Source organism: Python bivittatus, unplaced genomic scaffold, assembly GCF_059951505.1.
Source record: "Python bivittatus isolate LINGU-HERP-01145 unplaced genomic scaffold, Pbiv_v1 ctg000980_np1212, whole genome shotgun sequence".
NCBI classification, from domain to species: Eukaryota; Metazoa; Chordata; class Lepidosauria; order Squamata; family Pythonidae; genus Python; species Python bivittatus.
In genome coordinates, this window is record NW_028277125.1 from 53,896,127 (window position 1) to 53,915,565 (window position 19,439).

A 19,439-nucleotide genomic window follows, 5' to 3' on the forward strand; every position below is an offset into this window, starting at 1 on the left:
ATTCTTTTACATAAACAGGTTACAGCTGTAAGACCTTTAGACTAGATTCCAGGTCTATCTTTAGCTACTCTCAGTCATAGCTTCCACTTGCCTGATCTTGCAAGCTGGGAAAAAATAACTGAGAGATGAATTGATTTTGCATTAGAACACTTTATGCATGCAAACTACAATCTGAAAGTGTGAATGCTCCCTATTTTGTATCATTAATGTGAGATAGAGAAACTTACCTGCCCAACTGGAGCTGATACATGCAGTACTCATTTTTATTAACAGTGATCACTTTTACCCAACCTGAAGCTATAGCAACACAAAGCTCAAAATAATAAGTCCTATCTCCAAACAATAGTGGAATTGGTACCTTGTGTGTATCTATCCATCTTTTCATCCATGATTAATACATGCACACACGTGATAAGCAGGCCTGGTTTATTTCTTTTTAAGTTTCAGACATCCCATAGCATCAAGTCTAGATATGAGATAATATTGTTCTGTAATAGCAAATCCAGTTGGTAGTACAAGTAGAAAAGGAAAAATCAGGAACAAAACATAAGACTACTGCTAAAGGCTTAATGAGGACTAAACCTACTAATTGGAGAACCTTCTCTGAAGACAAGAATTAGCATCAAGCTGAAGTATTTAGCCTTGGTATTCATTTATTTTTACATTTGAAGCAGATAGGGATAGGCAGAAATACCCTGAAGTATAACATTTTGGGGGGGAATGAAGGAAAGGAAGAATGTTTGGAAGTTGGCATATCACTAAAATGAGGTGCCTGATGGTTTTGGTTTTCTTGTATTTCCTAAAACAAAGCTTTCCTGCTGCTTGGCTGTTCTGAGCAGCCCAGTGGCGTTCCCTTTGTCCTTTAAGATGCAGCATTTCACATCACTGTTCATAGGGGCACTCCGGGAGAGAAGGACTTGGTTGTCCCACTGGCACGAGATGCTTGAAATTATCTGAAACATCTTATGTTTGTTTTTCTTTATGAGGGTCTTCAAGAGAGCATGTGGGGGTGAGATGGAAGATTTGACAACCCCCAACATATAGGCACATCAAGTTGGATGCTATTTGTTGTTTGTGTTGTTTCTAATTGTTTTAACCCTATTTTTGGCTTGCTGTAAATTGCTCAGAATCTCCAAATTAGCATGGCATATAAACTGGAGTAAATAAGTGAATGAACGAATAAATAGTTTTTCCATCTTCCTTTTCTCCTAAAACATGGTTTCTCCTATAATATTTTATTTTTACAGAAGTTATTGAATTTTGGAATAAACATCTTAATTCTTTGCACTATTTAACATTATGATTCATTATCTAGACATTAAGGTCCATTTATTTTTTGCTAAATTTCTGTAAAAAACTATTACGTTACATCTGCCAATGGTTATGTATTAGTATTAGTATTAGGACAGTTCACCACAAAACAAAAATAAAAACAATGGAAACAGTATAAAAATAAATATGCACAAACCAAACAGAGATTATAAATAATCTATAATGGTACCCATAATCCCCTCAGGCCAAAGTCATGCTGGAAAAGCAGGTCTTATATACATATTTGATGTACATTGTGTTATTTGGCTGTAAGTGTAATAGGGATGTTAAATTTGTGAATCCAGTCAGTTGGGAGAATTTCTACTGCAGCAAGTAAACAAAATATTAAATTGTGTAAGAATTTTAGCTGTTTTAGCTTCTCATAGGATTCAGTATGTAAAATTATCTGCTACTTGCATCACAGTTTTAAGATCATCCTATTGATAAAAGCCTTTGGCTTTAGAGGTCAAGATTTTAGTACCCAATTGATATGAAATGTATACATAATTATTCTGCTTTTTAAAATTTGTTACATATTTTCATCCTCCACAGTGTGTGTGTGTCTGTCTGTCTGTCTGTCTCTCTCTCTCTCTGATAATCTTAAGGCTTAAAGGTTGTCAATGACATTTCTTATAAACAAGGGACAAATACACATTTCAGTGTGTCTGAAGCAAACTGAGTAAATGAAACCATTCAGTTTATAGATACCTCTTGGTTACATTTTAAATATCTGTGTGTGTGTGTGTGTGTGTGTGTGTGTGTGTGTGTGTGTGTAACTGTAGGTTTCCTCCAAGATTTGAACAGCCCCCACCCCACTGGTATTTCGAAGAACCCTAAAAATGTGTCTCTTTGCCCAGGCCTTTTGCGAAGATGATTGACGCACCTTTTCTTCCTTATTCTACCTGGGTGTGTTTCTTCACCATTTTGTTCCGTGTTCTGTGTGTGTGTGGTGGTGGGGTTGTATTGTTATTTGTTTTTAAATGGTTTTAATGTTTTTAACAATTTGTAAACCACTCAGAGTCTCTGGGAGTCAGGTGGCATATAACTTGAATAAATTATAATTATAATTTATAATTAGTAATAATTATTATTATTAATATCAGAGTAGGAATCCAGGATAGGACCAGAATTCTTTTGGCTAGGAACTGCCAACTGCAATTCCTAGCAGCCCATCTCAGTACAGTCGATGTTGAAGGAAGCTAGCAAGTTCACTACATTAAAAGGCCATAAGTTCTTCATGCGGTAAAGAAAGATATATGATACAAGCAGTATCTATGCAACATTCATGCATTAACTATTCTGTTTTTAAAAATACAGCAATTCTTTGTAATTGGCAGGACAATAAGAGACTGTTAATTTCAATAGTCTGGGGTGAGAATAACTGTGTACCGAGGTACAATTAAAATTGAAGCTGATATCGTAAGTGAAAATAATTATCATTATGCATTATTGCTGCTTCACAACTGGCTTTTTATTAGTATTACTATAACAAGAAACAGTTGGAAATTGCTTGTATTTTCCTTTCCATTTTAGATAAGAAAATTAGTGCTTTGAGAAAGTTAGTAGTTATCCTAAACACTATGTCAGAAGTTCATGTAGTCCAAAATAGAGTATTCGGGTTGACAAAGAATTGTCAAAGTCTTGGACAGAGGATTTTTCCACTTTAGTATTAAAGATTCCTTTTTCTTTTCTAGCTGGGAAATGGTACCTTTTCCTGGCTACATTGTTGGGAACCTTATGGCTGTGAAAAAGATAAATAATGGGAAATATAAGAAAGATATATAATATTAAATGTAGTGAAAAATTATATATAGTGTAGAGAAAAAATATATACTAGAACCCAAGAGGTCAAATAAAGGAACTGTTTACATAATGCATAACAGAGCCATGAATTTGCTACCATAGAAAGTATTTATAACCACCAACATGGTCAGTGTTAAAAAATAATTAGATACGTTCATGGAGATAAAGCTTGTCATCAGTCATACATTGCCTCCAGTAATGCTGAGGAACTTACATGAGGAAGCATTATCACTTTCAACTCTGCTTATGAACTTCCCATTGGTGCCTGACTGCCCATTGCAGAACCTGATCTAGCATATTTCTATGCTGTCATTTGTGCTTATTCATGTCAAATACATGCTATTGGTCTCCTTCTGATTTTTTGCCATCATAGACTAACATGGCTTCCTTCCTACAATTATTGTTTGAAGGGAAGTGTGCAGCTTTGAAAAAAAGTATGCTATTAGATTATATTTATTTTCAGCATCTCCTAAACTTACATTATATATTTAATTAGCTTTTATCTATTTCTTATTTATCTATTTTGAATTTCTATTTCCATGTTCATTGCAACCAGTATAGTAGTTCTGAAAGTGTTTATGTAGACTTCAAGGTTACATGTAAAATAAATGATTTTTTCTCTGCCAATTTGTGGGTGAGAGTTTAAGATTATGTTGTTTATAGCTTCTAGCGTCACATGATACTATTCCCCATGTAAATTGAAATTATGGAAATATATTGGTTTGTTTCAGTAAAGCCACTACCAGGAATAAAAAAAAGAACTATCAAAATAAAGTGTATCAGCAGGTGTAGTATTTCAACACAACACATTTTAATCCTAAAAATTGTATGAATTGCTGCATGATGTTATGTAGGCAGGCAAGAAAATATGGTGACATGGCAAGAAGAAAAAGCAATGTAAGCATTTATGACATATGGCTGTAATGCTCAATAACAAGAGCTTAGCTTTTGTTAAGTCCTCAGAGACCATCAGATTTAAGGGGAAATATGCTTCCATAAGCGATTTATGGAGTACTTATGTGCAAGGTATTTGAAAGTACAATTACTGAAAATTCTGCATACATACTATAAAACATTAAACAAGGTTGACTCCAGGGACAGCATAAGTTGATAAACAACAACAAAACACTTAAATATATTTTGAAGGAGATACACTAGAGGTAGAGTTAATTATTCTGTGTTTTCCTGAGGACCCAAGTCTCAATTCAGCTAGTCTTTGTGTTTAGCAGCCAAGTTGGCATGTGAAGATATTTCAGAATGCTGTTATTGCTACTCTTCTGCTTAATGTATTCCTTACCACCATAACATATCAATTTACCAATCAGCCATCAATAGACACATAGAGATAAAACATATTTACACACCATTCAAAAGAAGCAATAAAAAAGCTAAGAAGGAAACAAAAAGACCAGAACATACCCTCTCCAGCATCCAACACCCAGATAACAGCGGTTAACACCAGACAACCAATCAGGCAGAAAACAATACCCTAATCAAGGCACTACCAAGGAGAAAACCACACCCCCACCAACACTGGCAGAGCAAGCTACTGTATATAAACAGGGAGCAAATCTCACACTTACTTGTATGTTACTTAGTTGAGTAATGAAATGTCTGTAAGCAAACAACCAAGCTCAGACAGCATCAAGGACTCCACAATTCAACCCTGAGCTACATGTATTCTTTTCTATTGTTTCTGATTTCAGTTGATCAACCAGAAAGTATTCTCTGGTTATGAAAACATTCTTCCTCTCCCATCTGCAAGTCTAAATACCCCATCTCCCTGAATAATTTCAACCCCATTCTATTTTGTTTCCAGATAAAACACAAGTGGAAGCTAGCCTGAGTGGGTTCTGCGGGTTAGAGCTCTATGTATTTGTAAAGCAGGGAACATGAAGCCCTTTATAGGCTAGTGAAAACTGTTACTGAGCTCATCCCTTCATAGTCAAGTTCTCTAAGAGCCTGTGGTTAATTCTGTATCTACTGCCTTCAGCACGGTCAGATGCAAGAAGTCCTCTGAATGGGAGGACAACTTAGAAAAAGGTACCACAGTTTCCCTTTGGTGAAGTAGACAGTGTGTCATCCTCTTCTGATTCTCCAGGAATTCGAAGACCCTGTGTTCAGAAGCCATTACCGTCTTCATATTTCCAAATGTATGCAGCTGTTAATCTAGGGTTTCAGACTTTGAACAAGGCAGATGGATGGGCTGAACAGCTAATTAAAAATGTTATTATATATGATAGATGTTACAAACTAATGAATATTAAGCACAATAGTTTGATTTGATTTTATAAGTATATTTGCATCATTATAGTTTACACGGAATGTTTCTGCTTATAATGTTCTTAATGGAATTGGCTATAACATTATTTCATGTTTCTCTCTCTGTCTCTTCTTCAGATTGCCTTTTCACAGCACAACACCATCATGGACCTGGTGCAGTTTTTTGTTACTTTCTTCAGGTAGTGTTTCTACTTTTAATCATTTTATAGTATAACATTTGCTAAATCACTGACAAATGTCAGTCTTTAGCTACTCTACCCCTTGGATACTCTTTCTAATGCTGAGAGTCATTTTGATTGTGGTGGCATAGAAATCTGTTAACAAATAAATACAATCATAGTAAACAGTACTTTCGTAGATTATTATATAGTACGCAATATGCATGTATTATTGCATGCATTTATACATACAATATAGTTCATTATTTCATGTTAGCTATTTACCCTGTGAGCAGTTATATCTGCATACTGAATGTTGTCTTCCCATACTTAAAGTTAAGGTTCTATTACACGGTATGCTGCTGATTTTTCTCAGCATTTGCACTAGTAGGCTTTTATTTCTGTTTTTTTTTTTAATCCACACTTTATAATATTTTCAGCATAAGAGGATAAGTCTATTTCCACTCTACAGAGTTATTAGGGATGATACCCTGTGGCTCAATTTCCAGACTAGATTCATACAATATACTGTACCTTGGTTCAACTGTGTTTGATGAATAAATCACAACTGCTCAATACATTAACTTGTTAACAAAGTACAGTGGCTGGTTCCATACAGCAGATTAATCATATTATGGCATAGTGTGCATTGTCAACCAGGCCATAATTTTGTAGGAAGATAGCAAAGGATGTATTATTTTAGTGAAACCGTTGTTAAAATCGGTTCCAGCACAACATTAATCATGGTGAAGCCTGAAAAGGGGAAATTGCACTGAAGACTGGGAAGCATAGAATATTATGCTATCCACAGCAGTTCTATGCATCTTTTTAATGCCCTTTATTGTTTTGTGGTAAATATATATCCAATATTATTTTTGCAACTGTTTTGAAAAATTCCAGTAAAACAACTGCAATTAAAGTTAGATGCTCAGCCTTCATTGTTAAAGTTGATGGGTTATATGACAAAGCTGGATGGTTCCAATAGTGTGTTTAATAATACCTTGATTCTATATTGGCCGGGGCTTGTTTCTTTTTTTTAAAAAAGCAGGTGAGTTTAAGCTCACAAGTCTATTTCTTGTCTGCTGCTTAGTGGGATATATTGAATAGAACAAAGTTGTCTTTCTTATCTTCAGCTTGTTTCATTATAATATCTGGGTGCTTTCTTAGGTCCTTACATTATGTCCTAGATATGACTGAGTGATACTCATACAGCAGCAGCCTCTTCAGTTTACTCCTGTGTCACAATTCATTTGGGCATTAGATAGAATTAATGTAAAGGTTGCATATCAAACATAAAAACCTACTTTAATAGATGGAATGCTGCATGAAACTACAACTTGTTTTAAACCTTATTTATGTTTTCCTAAACAAGGCTTAATTTTTTGGCTTTGTTTTTAGTGTTACGTTTCTTGAGTTTGTAAATATAATGAAAAAGCTATGACCTCAACATTAAAACATATAACATTTGCTTAGCTGTATTAATCTGCTGCAATAAAAACAATAAAATGAATTGTTTCTGTTTTATAGGTCACATTATCAAAACTTACAAATCCATTACTATCTGGGGGTTGTTATATCTCCATTTGCACAAATATCCTCAATATTTTATTCTACAGGGAAACTCTTCTAGCAAATGCTGGATTCCATGTGACCCCTTCCTCCTCTCCTCTAGTTTGTAAAAAGGCAGAACAAACATGGTAATTTAAATTCGTATAACTCTATCTATCTGAGATCTGGTGTGGTATAAAGGATAATGTGCTGAAGAAGGAGCAGGGAGGCCCAAGCTTTAGTTGTGTCTTAGGCACAGAAACTGGCTGGATAGCTTTTGACCCGTTATTCTCTTTCGGCCTTGGACTGGGGAGACCAAATACATCTACTTACCAACCCACACTGGACCAGCATGGTAGATTAAGTCCATAGCTGTCAATAATGAGACTTCAGTGGATTTTTTTTGGCTGATCATCTTCATCACATATACACACACTTGACTGTATGTATATTGTGACTAATGGTGACTTATACCTATGTTTAAATTCTATTGTTTATGTTCTTTTTAAAAAGCAAATTCACTGCGAACTAAACTTTACTCAGAGTACTAAAGTGCTAATTCAGGCACAGTATCTCCCAGAGTTTTTTTGAGATCCATTCACTTTTACAAATGTAAATTAATTGTTCCCTATAAAATCTCTTACGATGTCTTATATTGTTCTACATATTGTATAACTGCAGGGTCCCTTCTTAATGCATAATACCAATAGAAGATCCAGAATTCAAAGCGGGTTTTTTTTTTTTTACATTTTTTAAAATCTGCCTTTATTATTTTTATAAATAACTCAAGGCAGAGAACATATATAATACTCTTTCTTCCTCTTATTTTCCCCACAACAGCAACCCTGTGAGGTAAGTTAGGCTGAGGGAGAATGACTGGCCCAAAGTCACCCAGCCAGCTTTTCATGCCTAAGGCAGGACTAGAGCTTCCAGTCTCCTGGTTTCTAGCCTGGGGCCTTAACCACTAGACCAAACTGGATCTCACATTTTCCTTGCATGTTTTAAACATATCAATTATTGAGCCCTTCTCAGTATATAAAAAAATTAGACTAAAGAGGTTCATGGAAGACAAATGTTTCCAAAGATCAATTTATCCTGTGGTGCAGAGAGTGAATTTTAACACAATATGAGAATGCACTGTTGGAGTATAATGGATCTTAATGGAGGGACGTGGTGGCGCAGGGAGTTTGCCGGTCAGAAATGGTCGGCACTCCAGCGGTTTGGGCCTGGCAACATGGGACGGGGTGAGCTCCCATCACTCATCCCAGCTCCTGCCCACCGAGCAGTTCGAAAGCGTTTCCATCTGCGAGTAGATAAATGGGGCCTCCCATCTCGGTGGGAGGAACTGGCGGTGCTGTGCAGGGAGCAACATACCAGGGTTGGACCGGACTCTGAACGCAACCGTCGTGAGCGACGATTGATGCGAGCAGTAAGGAAAGATCTACGGAGGAAGAAAAAGGCCAGACGTGCTGTGACTCCCTAGTAACCACTGCTGGTCACATAGTATAATATATCACTGTAGTTACTGTTAAGAATTGTTAGTCACTGTTAAGAATTGTATTAGAATTGTATACTTTGTGAGCTGCCCAGAGTTCCCCATTGGGGGAGATGGGCGGAGAATAAATCGAATGTATCATCATCATCATCATCATCATCATCATCATCATCATCATCATCTTACAGCTACTACAGCAGTGCCTCTAGGATCCTTTGCCCACAATTGTAAAAGCATCAATACTAACATTTTACATTTTCCAAATGAAGTAACATATATTTAAATAAGAATACTGATTCTGGTTTTCTGAATTCATATAAGATTCAGTGATATTCTGCCCCAGTTTAGGAGGCTACAGGGGCATGGATGAAGGAAGATAGGCTTTGGCTGAACCCTTGTAAGACCAAATGCTGGATATTTGGGCCCCTTCAATCCATGAACTGGAAGATATTCTACCAGTGTTTCTGGAGCAGGTGACAGTCTCTCACTCAAAATTTCGTGAGTCTGAGCAGTTTGGGAGTTCTCATGGATGCTCGGCTCCTGCTTGAGGAGTAGTGGCCAGGAAGCCCTTTGCATAATTCTATCTTATGTACCAATCACATACCTTCCTGAATTGGGAGATGTGCTTGCAGTAACTCATGCCTTAGTCGCATCCGTATTGGACTATTGAAGTACAATACGGAGCTGCCTTTGAATCTGGAAGCTGCAATTGGTCCGTAATGCAGAGGTGTGGCTAGGATTCCACGTGTATTTCTTACATGGTACAGAATAGGTTATTTGCAGAATCACCTGTCTCGAGTTATTTCTGCCAATCCCACCCACTTTAACAGGATAGGCATGCTCTAGATCCCTTCATGAAGGAACTTCATCTGATGGGACTAGGAGGCATGCCTTCCCTCTGTAGTACCTACCCTTTGGAATATTTTCTCACTGAAATTCAGAAAGCTTTAAAAATGTCTTTTTCCTGGCATTGGGCCCGGATGATAGATAATCCCATCTTTGGGAGGTTGCATGTGTATTGATAGGCCCCAATTGTATATGATTGGTATGCCTTTTTCTTTGCTTGTTTTTGTCAATATTATTAACTTTAATTGTAATGTGGATATTATTGTAATTTGGGTTTTGTTGATGTATGCTGCCTACAGTCAAGATCACATAGTTGGGCAGCCATATCAATCTTCTAAAAATAAATAAATAAAATAATAAATAATAAATCCAAGGCTGAAATCATTTTAAAGCTTTTTAAAGACCATATAAATTGGACACATTTGTATATTGAATCAGGTAATCTTTATTCTTGAATAATGAAGATAGCAAAACTGAGTCAAGCAAAAGCGAGAATCCAGCAAGAAGTGAAATAGGAATAATGGGGGGAAAAAACAAGGAAGGAAGGATTGGCAACTAAATACAGTGTGCCAGACTGGAAAGAAGGATGAAAACTCAGCCGCATGCACATTTTCATGTGGAGTATGGCTTCATTAACAGCTAGAGGGAGGCTGATCATTCTGTGGACAGAAATGGAAACTGCAGACACATAGGCTAAGATAGTGTAACTTTTAGAGTCTTTTCACCTGCTTATCACAAATCCATTTCTTTTTTTCTTCCTAGACCAGGAAGACAAATGTCTTAGTGAAAAGAAAAGCCTAGCTCCTTTGCAATCTACATTACTAGGATGAGATTTGCATAAAAAATGGAAGTCAAATAGTTCTGAATGATATGTGAACAGTCCTGACTCTATTTGAATTGGAGATTTGAGGTTCAAAGATTGTATGGTTCAATTTCAGCTAATGCTTCAAGAATCAAGGACAAAATGATTCAGTTCTAGTCAATTCAGGATTTGAATTCAAATTCATAGGCTGTAATCTTAATGATGCTGAAAGTTGCTGGCCAGAAATGGTCGACACTTCAGTGGTTCGAGCCGAGCTTCGCACAGCAGAGTGAGCTCCTGCTTCCTCCCCAGCTCCTGTCAACCCAGCTCCTCGAAAACTTATGTGAGTAGATAAATGGGTACTCTCATTCAGGTGGGAGGAAAAATGCTGGCAGCGCCTTGCAAAAAGGAGTCGGGAGCAGTTGCTGGTAGCGTGGAAGCCGCGCTCGCCTGAAAAAGGTGCGAAGCAACGGAAACCCTGCCTCCTGCACTTGCCAGCTGGGCTCTGGTCTAGGAAGGAGGCACTGGCAAACCACTTCCGAAAACACCTTGCCTTGAAAACTGCAGGGATTTGTCCAGGCAGTCACCATAGAATCGGTAACAATTGAGTGCGGATTAAAAAAAAAAAAATGGGGAAGCATAAAAAAATCTGTAGTTTTTTGGGATGAAAATAGTAGGAATGGTAGTCTGCTTAAAGGATGTTTGTTTGTTTTTTAATGTGCACTCAGTCGTTACCGACTCTGCAGTGACTGCTTTTGGACGAGTCCTTTTGCAGTTTTCAAGGCAAGGTGTTTCAGAAGTGGCTTGCCAGTGCCTCCTTCCTAGAGCAGAGCCCAGCTGGTGAGCGCAGGAGGTGGGGTTTCCATTGCTTCGCGCCTTTTTTGGGCGAGCGCGGCTTCCACGCTACCGGCAACTGCTCCTGACTCCTTTTTGCAAGGCGCCGCCAGCATTTTTCCTCCCACCAGAGTGAGAGTACCCATTTATCTACTCACGTAATTTTCGAACTGTTGGGTTGACAGGAACTGGGAGAGGAAGCAGGAGCTCACTTTGCTGCGCGAAGGCTGGGCTTGTACCACTGAAGTGTCAACCATTTCTGGCCGGCTGCTTTCAGCGTCATTAAGCCGCTGTGCCACTGCATCTCCCTTAAAGGACGTTAGCTATCCCTAGTTTCAGCTGGATATCTTCATAGGTTTTGCAGCAGTATATTGCATGTTTTAAATATTCCCCCTGTAACTCTTTTAAGGCAAGGATAGTAGGGCCAAGGAAAGGATAAACTTTGCAGCTGCCAAATTGTTCAGCAGTGAGCCTAAGTTGTGCTGAACCAATGCAGAAAGATCCTTATTCCATTTTCATTTGAATAATATTTATTTCTGGTCAGAGGCCCTTTGTTAAAGAAAAGTTCATACAAAAGCAAGTGGATTCAAATAAGGTATATGTATAAGTCCAAACAGTAAAATAATTAATATGATAAGCAATTACCTGACATAAGAACATTGCCATTTTAGCCCCCTAAACCAGGGTTCCTCAACCTTGGCAACTTTAAGACGGGTGGACTTCAACTCCCAGAATTCCCCAGCCAGTCCACCCTTCTTAAAGTTGCTAAGGTTGAGGAACCCTGCCCTAAACAATGGCCTGTCAGTTGTAATGGAGCAGAACCTAGTGACATTTTTAAAAAGTTTTCCGTGGAACAATTGCTGGTAAGAATTGTACAATCTCAGACTGGTGAAACCCCTGCACCAAATAAAAAATTGATACAGTAATGTAGATTGTGAATCCTGATATAGTGGCCAAAGCAATAGGATGTAGTCTGTTGTTTCATTGGCTACATCTGAGCATGCAGTGATGATCTATATGAGGAACGTTATTGACCCCTCCACCAGCTTTAAGCTAGGGTGCTGAAACTAGCTAATTTAAATGCAAGAAATTTTCTTAAAGCATAGTTTGGAACAACAAAAGGGAGGTGATAAAAGTTCCCTGAAACACAGTTTGGAATTTAGATCTGTCAGCTTGTAAATTGAGGTCAAGGATGTGTTGTTTGGCCTTAGTGATAGCATTTTTTTTAGATGTTTTACTCCGCCTTTATTATTTTTATAAATAACTCAAGGTGGTAAGCATACTTAATACTCCTTTTTCCTCCTATTTTCCCCACATCAACAACCCTGTGAGGTAAGTTGGGCTGAGAGAGAGTGACTGGCCCAAAGTCACCCAGCTGGTTCTCCATGCCTAAGTCAGGACTAGAACTCACAGTCTCCTGGTTTCTAGCCTGGTGCCTTAATCACTAGACCAAACTGGCTGTCCAGTTCCGGAACTATCATTGTTAATTCTTAAACTGAGGGACTACATTTTTTTTCTGTGAAGAATTAAATTTACCCACAGTATAAGAATCAACTGGGCCAATGGATCACTTCTACAGCTTAGTTTCAGCTGTAACTTAAGCAGCATATTCTTATCCAGGGAGCTGTGGAAGGAGATCCTAACTCAAGTCTCAGTAGGATGTTGGGGATAAATCGGGATGTGGAGAATGATTCTCAAAAATTTGGACTGCACTGCTTCTAAATCATCCCAGCATAAAAGGGGAGAAGGATTCTTGGGCAGACTGGTGTGACATAATTGCAAGATTCTTTACAGACAAATTTGTTTCATTTGGGCTGAGTCCAGAGTGATGATGGGAGCAACGTCTTGTTAAATCACCTGGAGTTATTCTGAGCTTCTGCAATTCAAGAAAGCAAATAGGGTGAATAGTATGAACTTTGCCACCTATAAGCTGTATCCGTTAAGCATCAATCAATGCTTCTGAGGTAGAGGGGGTAGTATTATCTGCCTTAAAGGAGGTCGTGGTGTCCCTACACTTGAAGAGGCCACCAGCTATTCTGATAGTTTCCTCCCAGTCTCCAGTATATCCTTTGGAGGGAAAGGGTTTTGGAGAAAGTATGGGGCTTTGGCTACAAAGGATCCTGGATGAAGCAAATTATCTGGCTTCCTTCCATTCAAGCTTGAGACTTGTACATGAACCTGAAACTGCATGGTCTGTCTAGAGAATGGTGTATAATTTGGACGCGGTGGTGGAAGTGAAGCCCTCCTAGTCCTATTAGACATTTCTGTGGTGTTTGATACCATTGACCTAATATCTTTCTGAACTGCTGAGAGGATTGAGAATTGGGGGTACAATTTTACAGAGTTTCCGCTCTTTCCAGAGTGGGTATTATCAGGAATTAATGGTCTAGCTCATGGTTGTGCCAGTGTGGGGTACCAGAGTGCTTGGCTGTTTCCCCCATGCTTAACATCTATATGAAACTTTTGGGGAAGATCGTCTACTAATATGGGGCGAATTATCATTACTACCCTTTTCTTTTTCTTCTTTTTTCCATTTTATTATTATATGTGTTTGAAAGAATATAAGAAATGGGTGATACAAATAGCAGGTAGTGAAATATGGGTGGATGAGCAACAAATCTGAAATATCAGAAAGCTAGTATATATTTAATATAGCATTAGGAGCCTATAATAGTGTAATATATTTAATAAAACCCCATGTGCCCTGAACTTTAAGCTAAAAATGCGTTATTAACATAGTTCAAATAATTTAAAATGTATAGATAGTAAATAATGCATGAAATCAATACTATAAATTATAAATTAAGATATGAACTCTAGAACCTAAGTTTTGGATGTGGCAGAATCCTACGCATGAGATTATCATACAAGAATGATTTCCAGTTAGAATTAAATCTAAGGTCAGATTTACTTTTTAAATACAAAATTATTGGAGACATTGAGGTATACTCTAACAAGTTTTTTAGCCAGTCTTTTAGAATGGAATTGAGATCTTTCCAAGAAAAGGCACACAAAATCCTTGCAACCATTGGCACATAAAATGCCAATTCACTGTATTTTGAAGTTATATATGGTTTAGTGAAATTTAGTAAGAATATCTCAGGTTGCATTGGGATTATAACTTTCAAAATGTATTCCTTTCTACAATGAATCATTTTCCAGTATTGTTGGGCTTTACAACGTAGCCACCACATATGAAAAAATATAATCGCTATCCTTATTATATTTAACTACGTATTACCACCTCAGACTGGGCCAAGATAAGGTCCTTATTTGGTGCCTGGATCCTAGGAAGGACTGGAGCAAAACAAGTTTAAATTGAATCCCAGCAAGACGGAAATGCTATTTTTAGGTAAACAGTATCTCTCTGTCACAGTTCCTAGGTTAGCTCTGCAAGGGGTGTCCCTGAAGGAGCAGGACCACAATTTGAAGTTTCTCTTGAACTTATAACTGCTGCTCAAGCAGCAGGTGGAAGCTGTGGCCAGGGGGACCTATGTGGACTTTTTGTTGTTTTTTAAATAATTTTATAGAAGTTTTTAGTAAACATAGTAACAACTAATACAAACTAAACTAGAAGGAAAAAGAAAAGTAAAATACCAGTTGAGAAGATGCAGGGAGAAGAAAAACAAAAGAAAAAAGTAGAAGGGGTGGGAAAGAAAGACAATAATAAACAAGTGGCTTCCAACCTTCATCGCACTGAGTGTAAGCTAATATAGTAACTTTTTACCTTCTTTTAAAATTACAAATTAAAAACCTCTTCTTCCCATAGCCTAATTTTTATCTAGGCAGACTCCACAAATTGTCATCTTTTCAGCCTTGGTTCAGCAAAAAGTCCATTAGGAGTTACCATAAATATGAAAGAAGTAATGTATCCCTGATCAAATAGTCCAACTTTATATTCCTTCTTTTTGCTCTTCACAATCTTGACCTTTAAATCATCCCAATGGCATTGCAGGATTTGTTATTTCATTAATCTTTGGCATTCAAAAGATGTCTTCAAAGCTTTCACCAGCCTACTGTGTAAATCCCATAAAGAGGCATCATCCAAGATTTCTTGTCGCAGCTGTTCCATGTCCAGATCCTTTTCTTGATTTGTCTTTTGTATTCCCATTTTGGTAATCTCAATTTTGTTGTCTTCCATGCCTTCAAATTCTATAATGTCTGTGTCAGGTAAGAGTTGTTTTTTTAAAATTTTTCTTATCATTTTCTAAAAGTTTAATAATTGAAATCTGTATCATTTCTGAGACATTAGTTATTAATATCTCAGTCCATTTTTCAAAGGATTCTTTAAGACAGCTAAAAGTTATAGCTGGCTTAGCCATTTTATCTCTTTTCTCCCTGGCCCTTTAGTTCCCTCTAGTGTCCATTTGCAACCTTCATCAAGCCTTAGTCCTAATACGGGTTTAGTTCCATTTCAATCATCTCCCACAGGTATATTATTTAATTTTATACTTGTTTTTCAAACCTAAAGGAAAAATAACCAATATTCCAAATCTCTCTGATCTCTCAGTCCATTTTAAACATTCTTAAATCTTTTTTTTTTTTTTTTTTTGCTTTTTGCCAATTGTATATTATTTTAAGCTCTTAAGTACCAATAGAACAGAATATATGTAGCTCAGAGTTGAACTGTGGAGTCCTTGGTGTTCTCTGAGCTTGGTTGTTTCATTGCAGACTATAGCATTCCCATGCATACAACCAAAAGTATGGCTCTGATATGTAGACTACACCTCTGTCATAATAAAAAAAGAACAACTAGAGAAGACATGTGAAACAATCAACAATATCTTCAAAGGAATAACATTCACAAGGGAAGAAGAAAACAGCACACTACCCCTCCTGGATATCCTCATCAGCAGAGGAAATGATGGCAAATTAGAAACACAAGTCTATTGCAAAACAACCCACATTAACCAAGTGCTCCATTACCAAAGTAACAACTCAACCTCCCACAAGAGGAGCTGTGTAAGAACATTATTCAGATGAACATAAACACATTGCAGCAACCAGAAAAAGGAAACAGATTGCCTATACAACATCTTCCAACAAAATGGATACCCATGCAACTTTATCAAAAAGTGCCCAACCACTCAACCCACTACAGCACAACCAACACAAGCTATGAAAAAGATAACACTGCCATACATCAGAAACATCTCATAAACAACCAACAGACTATTACAACTACATGACATCACTATAGCACAGAAACTAACTAACAAAACATCTTAGGTAAACCAAAAGACCCAGCAGCCCAGGAAGAAAAAACAGGAGTCCTCTACAACATACAATGTAAGGACTGTACACTGAACAGCCACTATGTAAGACAGACAGGCAGACGACTAGCAGAGCACATCCATGAACACCAACTAACAGTCAGAAGACACAATGAAAATTCCTTAATCTCAGAATACATGGACAGACTCAACTGTAGTTTCAACTAGGAAACTGAGTATCCTAGACGAAGCCAAATCCAAAAATTTCCAGGGAATTCCTGGAAGCTTGGCACTCAGACACATCAGCCATCAATAGACACATAGAGATAAACTACATATACACACACTATTGGAAAGAGACAATATGAAAGCTAAGAAGGAAGCAAAAAGATCAGAACACATCCTCTCCAGCATCCAACACCCAGATAACAGCGGTTAACACCAGACAACCAATCAAGCAGAAAACAATATCCTAATCAAGGAACTACCAAGGAGAAAATCACACCCCCACCAACACTGGCAGGGCAAGCTACTGTATGTAAGCAGGGAGCAAACCCCACCCTTGCTAGCACTGATGATGTTACCTAGTTAATGAAATGTCTGCAATCAAACAACCAAGCTCAGAGAGCACCAAGGACTCCACAGACTCTTAAGTCTCTGTTTAAAATTCCTTAAATCCAAAGAAAAAGGTAAAACTCACCAGGTATCAAATTAAGCTGCCTGTTTTGAAGGTCTCTAATACCCATAAAGTAGTTAAATTGAACATTTCTGAATGTGATTAGAAAGTGAGGTTATCTGGCTTAGTGTCCTTATTAAAGGCTCTGTCACTTCTGAGAGGAAATGTCATTTCCTTCAGTTCCTGGCACTAAAGCCCATGGGAGACCACTGTTTTACAGTCCCTAACACGAGGAGCTGCCATTCAGAATGCTCGTGGGCGATCTGCCATTCTCTCCTTCTTCAAAGAAATTCCAAACAACTGGTCTACTCGCCAGTCCTTCATTCTTCACAGTAGTCATTGTCTCCGCCATTCGCAGAGACATCTTCAGTCAGCCATGACTTACCTGTAAGCTCCCGATGTGGCCTTTTTTGGATATGTAATCCCTTATGACAGTGGGCCAGGTCCTTCTCACCTCAAATTCGACTATTATAATGCCCTGTACCTGAGGCTGCCTTAGAAGATGATTTGGAAACTACACTTCGTTCAAAATTCAGCAGCTAGCTGATTACAGGGTTGAACCACTTTAGCAGCATAATGACATTGGTTCAGTGAGCCTCATTGGTTACCAGTAGATTTCCAAGTCCAGTTCAAAGTGCTGATTTTAAACTGTAAAGCCTCTCAGGACCATCTTATTTGTTAAGAATCAACTTGTCCTATGCACTTAATACCATGTGAGGTTAAGAGAATGGAGCTTGATGGTAGCCCCAATACCATGGAGTAGCTTGTTTTCAGAGATTTGTTTGGCTCTTGACCTCCTAGCTTTTTGAAAAGTGGTTAAAATTATCTTGTCCCAGTAGAGATATGGGTGATAGTTGGGTGTCCTTTTGTTCTAATTGGGTGAAATGTTTAAGTTATTTGGATTATATTGACTTAGATGTTTATATTATGCTGTTGTAAACTGCCTGGATTCTTTTTGATTGGGTAGTATAGACATTTCTGGAATAATTTTTCTTTTTCTCTCTTCCTTTTTTTTCTTTTCTTTATCTATTCACCACTTTTATTTACTCTTTTCTCTTTTTCTTAAATTTGTATCATTTTTACTACTATATAAAATTCTTCAATAAATATTAATATTATAAAGAATTCTGCAATATATAGTTAAATAAATACATAAATATCATTTATTATATTCTTATGCATTATGTATTGGGTGCGGTGCAAAAAGTAACACATGAACAAGGTCACACCACCTTTTTTTTAAAGGCACTGCCACTACTGACTTTCTGAAGTATTTACATATAATGAAATGACACTTGTGCATCTAGTCATGTTATATTTGTAAAGCAAGCTCCCTTCTTGTAAGAAATAGAATTTTTTAGCCATGAAGGTCATGCATTTTGTTTCTTTCTGAGTAGAAGCATAACATTAAATGAAATTTGAATGTCTTTTCCATGAACAACAGAGTTTTACTTAACGGATCAGAAGTTTTATTTATTTTAGATTGTGCTCCTGTTTTTTAAGATATAAGATCATTGTGAGAATAAAGCTTTTTCTTTAAAAAGAAAATAGATATGAGAGAGATTTTTTATACAAATCTTAATTATGCTGAATACAATGAGATATGCTGAATACTATCAATTTTGTAATTAAGAAGGAATCTGGTTGACCTTTTTTCTCACTTAGGATTGAGCATCAATATATATTTAGACCACATATAATTTTTCAGAATATTGACCATCTTGTACTAACCTTTGCCGGGTTAAGGCATGTAGAAGACAGGGAGGACAGTGAATAGGTTGTATGGACAAGATCAAGGAAATTATAGAACTGTCCTTGAAAGAGATACTGTATATTGTAATTTTAATTTATTTTAACTGTTTTGTAAACCACCTAGAGTTGTTTCAGTGGGATGGGTGGTGACAAATTTGATAAATAAATAAATAAATAAATAAACACACACACACACACACACACACACACACACACTAATACTAAGGATCAAGATGGCAAACATTTATCACCAGGAAACAAGAACTGATTCAGTGGCTCTTAATTAACTTTTTAGTTTTTAGCTGACTGGGATTTGCAGTCCCAACACATCCAAAGGGCATCTTGCTGGGTTTAATCAACCTTCATTACAAAGCTTCCTTGCTTCCTTGCTTCCTTGCTTCCTTGCTTCCTTGCTTCCTTGCTTCCTTGCTTCCTTGCTTCCTTGCTTCCTTCCTTCCTTCCTTCCTTCCTTCCTTCCTTCCTTCCTTCCTTCCTTCCTTCCTTCCTTCCTTCCTTCCAGATAATCGTAACTTAAGGCACATCAAATGTGATTCCACCTATTGAGCCTGAACAAGTCACACACACCAAAGCCTTAATACCTTAATATTTCAGCCCTAGACACTGATATTTGAAATGTACTACAGCCAAAATGCACCATCTAATAAGGCTGAATAACTTTGCTATAACAGACCTGTTCTGTTGTACTATTAAAGCTTTA

General features: G+C 37.3%; 1 protein-coding gene across 2 annotated transcripts in view; it reads left to right on the forward strand.

Annotated features, from left to right (window-relative positions):
* ATRNL1 (attractin like 1) overlaps positions 1–19,439 on the forward strand; it is a 578,187-nt gene that overhangs the window by 229,384 nt on the left and 329,364 nt on the right. The window contains exons 25-26 of one of the 2 annotated variants that reach the window (XM_088131808.1): positions 5,515–5,576; positions 7,172–9,749. In XM_088131808.1, the coding sequence (XP_087987934.1) occupies positions 5,515–5,576; positions 7,172–7,256 (147 nt within the window). In that variant the 3' untranslated portion in view covers positions 7,257–9,749. Of the gene's footprint in view, positions 1–5,514; positions 5,577–7,171; positions 9,750–19,439 lie in introns of those variants that run through there. The other variant, XM_088131807.1, reaches the window with a different exon arrangement.